Genomic DNA, 3,122 nt, shown 5'->3' on the forward strand with positions numbered 1-3,122 from the left:
ATCTGAGGCTCTACAGGCCACAGTTAGCATGCTAAATGTTGGAGTTCATGGCAGTGCAATTAGAAACAGACTCAACAAATATGGCCTGTTTGGAAAGACTTCCAGGAGAAACCATTTTCCTTCTAAATACAACATGGCAGCATGGGTTAGGTTTGCAAAGTTGAAAACCTAAGCCCTAATGCACAGCTTCAACATTGGTGAAAACCAAACACGGCATATCAGCACAAACACCTCATACCAACGGTTTTGCTCGGGTGATGATTATTTGAGCTTTTTTGCTGCCAAAGAACCTGCAAAGTGTCCAGGTCACTGAGTGAGCCATGAAGTACTCTAGAGTCAAAGAGATCATCGTTGGGTCAGTGAGTCCAGAGCGCAGCAGCAAAGCAACAACAGAGTGGTGCTGCAGTGGCTCAAAGTTGAGACTTCAACATGATTGAACGTTAAGAAAGCTGTGAATGAATAAATATCTGCAAACTTTAATGAACCGAAGAAACATTGTAAAGACAAATGGGCCAGAAATCCGTCCACACTGCTGTGAAACACTAATAACAAATGATTACCTCGAGTTTTTGCTGCTAAAGTTGGTTCCATCAGCTGCTGAATCACAGGTATAATGATGATGTGGTGTATTAATCTAGATCCAGATCCTTAAAATGCTTTTTCACGTGTCGGCTGATACTTGACACTCTGTGGCTCCTGATTTGTCTGTTGTCAAGGTCTCACCTCAGTGCAATTCCTCACGTTTTGTCACGATTAAAGGATGAATGTGAACACCGCTTCAGTCACTGTGTTCACTTCTTGATATGTCAGAACTGTGCTCACGTCACTCACTTTTTTTAACATGACACACTGCTGTAAACAGAGACCCTGTAATGTTAGCACCAAGTAGGACATCATAAAAAATAATGCTGTCAAACTAACTTTTCCTCTTTCTGTCTTTTTCAGCACTTTCTATCGCTTTGAGGCAGTGTGGGACAGCTCCCTGCACAACTCCCTCCTGCTCAACTGCGTAACTCCCTATGGAGAGAAGATCTACATGACCTTATCTGCATATCTGGAGGTCAGCCGCTGCTCCGCCGTGTTGTACCTGTTTTTTTTTTTACGTGTTTTTAAGTCTCTTGATGTCATCCTGTCTAACACACACCCTTTATCTCCTCTTTACAGCTGGACTATTGCATCCAGCCTGCCATTATCACCAAAGACATCTGCATGGTCTTTTACTCCCGAGACGCCAAGTTGTCCCCACCCCGTTCTCTCAAGAACCTCTTTGGGACTGAATACTCCAAAACTCCTGACTGGTAAATCTGGGCTGCTGCACTGTGGCCATCTCTGTTTCACAATCAAAGATATCTGCCCTGTTACAAAGTTTCCTTCTTTCCTTAGATAGCCTCATCCTAGAGCACCAGTGGGAGCTAGAGAAGATGGAGCAGCTGCAGGAGGTGGGGCCTTAAAAGATTTATAAAGAAATGAATCTCTGTTTAATATCGTAGAGGGAAAAAAGACTTTTCAACTCAAAGACCAAAGTGCTATTCTAAAAAGGGTTTTTTAGAGTACAGACTTTACATGACTAACCCTCCCCTCTTCTCCCCACCTCACATTCGTCCCCATCTTTCGTCCAGGTGGATGAAAAGACCCGTCACCTTCTGGCGCTGAGAGAGAAGCTGGGAGAGGCGGCTCCCGTGGGAACAGCTCCCACCACCAAGTCCCTGAGCGAGTCTCTGTCCCCCAGCGTGAGCTCGGGCACTCTGTCCACGTCCACCTCCATCTCCTTGCAGATCTCAAGCACCACCTTTGAAAGCGCCATCAGGCCGAGCGAGAGCAGCGGCTACGATTCCGCTGACATCGAGAGCTGGTGGATCGTGAGATGGAGCTGGCCACCAAGGTGAGAAAAACGTCGGAGGCAGGATAGACGTAAAACTCTCCCTGCAGATCTAAGCTGGCGAGGCGGCGCGGCGGCCTGACGAAGAACTGATCGGGCGGAGCGGTACGCGGGAAAACCACCGCTTCCATCCTTTCTGAAAAGCCTTTGAAAATACAGAAAATACCAAGTGTTAAAACGTATTAATCATTGTGATTCTTGATGGTTTTCTCTTGTAAGTAGACTTGTGGCTTAAGTCTCTTTTCATGCGACTCAAACGTTTAAGTTCCACAGAACTTTTGCCTCCCCTCAGCTTTTTGTGTTTTCGTTTCGATGACAATGTTTGGGTCTAATTTTGTTCCGCTTGGTTGTCATTCCCAAACTCAGTAGCATGTTGTAGTTGTCTACTTGTGTGTGCACAACTCTTTAGAAACTTTCCGTTTGCCAATCATCTGTACAAAAGAAAATGTCTCTATCGGTTTTATTTGTCTCCTGAAATGAGTTTCATTCTATTTTGGGGTTTTTTTGCTGTTGGTTTTTTATTAAATTAACATGCTCGCATTATACCTGCAGCAGTCCTCAGGAGAAGACCAGGTTTGCTCAGTTTAGAACAAAAAACAAAAATGAACCAAATCAGCCAGCTTACATTTGAAACCATGACGAAAAAATCTACAGATATCTCCAAGTGACGTGTTAGTTTACGCTCTGCTACCTAAACTATAGCTGCTAATAGATTTATAGGGTATTTTTCTTCTCGCAGTGAATTTGCATCAGGCTGAACCGTCTCTGAAACAAAAACTCAAAGTGGGAATGAACTTTGACAGGAGGGCCACGCCCGATTTCCTCTGTCATCCACGTCATACTTAGATCCTCCTCAATCTGTGTACATACGCCGCCTCTAAACCCCCGATAGTGCCAGTGTCAGTTAGTGAGTCAGTAAAATACTGACTCACTAACTAACAGGGTTACAAGGAGATGAGGAGGAGGACTAGGAGGATGAAAACAAACTAAGGAGAGTACTTGATTTGTACATGCGGTCTGTTCTGGGATGAGTGTGGTAGTTAACCCTCATTTAACTCATCCCTCTCTGCTCCTCTAGCTCGCTCTATCTCACTGAGAATCAGAAAGCCTTGACATTTACTGCTATTAACTTTAGACTCTTGTTGTAAAGATGCAAAGAAAACACAGTGAAAAGGTTAGAAGGACGTAAGGAAAAAGAATGAATGAATGGTTTAATAGAAGGAAAGAAGTTAAAGGGACTACA

At 44.1% G+C, this 3,122-nt stretch overlaps 1 protein-coding gene across 1 annotated transcript; it reads left to right on the top strand.

Annotated features, from left to right (window-relative positions):
• Positions 1–944: 944 nt before the first annotated feature.
• On the top strand, positions 945–2,213 carry LOC102313293 (kinesin-like protein KIF1B). The gene is made up of 4 exons (XM_042226355.1): positions 945–1,060; positions 1,165–1,298; positions 1,384–1,439; positions 1,620–2,213. Exons 3-4 carry the CDS (start codon positions 1,422–1,424, stop codon positions 1,884–1,886), a joined length of 285 nt encoding a protein of 94 aa, XP_042082289.1. The 5' UTR covers positions 945–1,060; positions 1,165–1,298; positions 1,384–1,421; the 3' UTR covers positions 1,887–2,213.
• Positions 2,214–3,122: the final 909 nt, after the last annotated feature.

This window comes from Haplochromis burtoni, unplaced genomic scaffold (assembly GCF_018398535.1).
Source record: "Haplochromis burtoni strain Fernald_Lab_line unplaced genomic scaffold, NCSU_Asbu1 Contig_207, whole genome shotgun sequence".
Taxonomy (NCBI): domain Eukaryota; kingdom Metazoa; phylum Chordata; class Actinopteri; order Cichliformes; family Cichlidae; genus Haplochromis; species Haplochromis burtoni.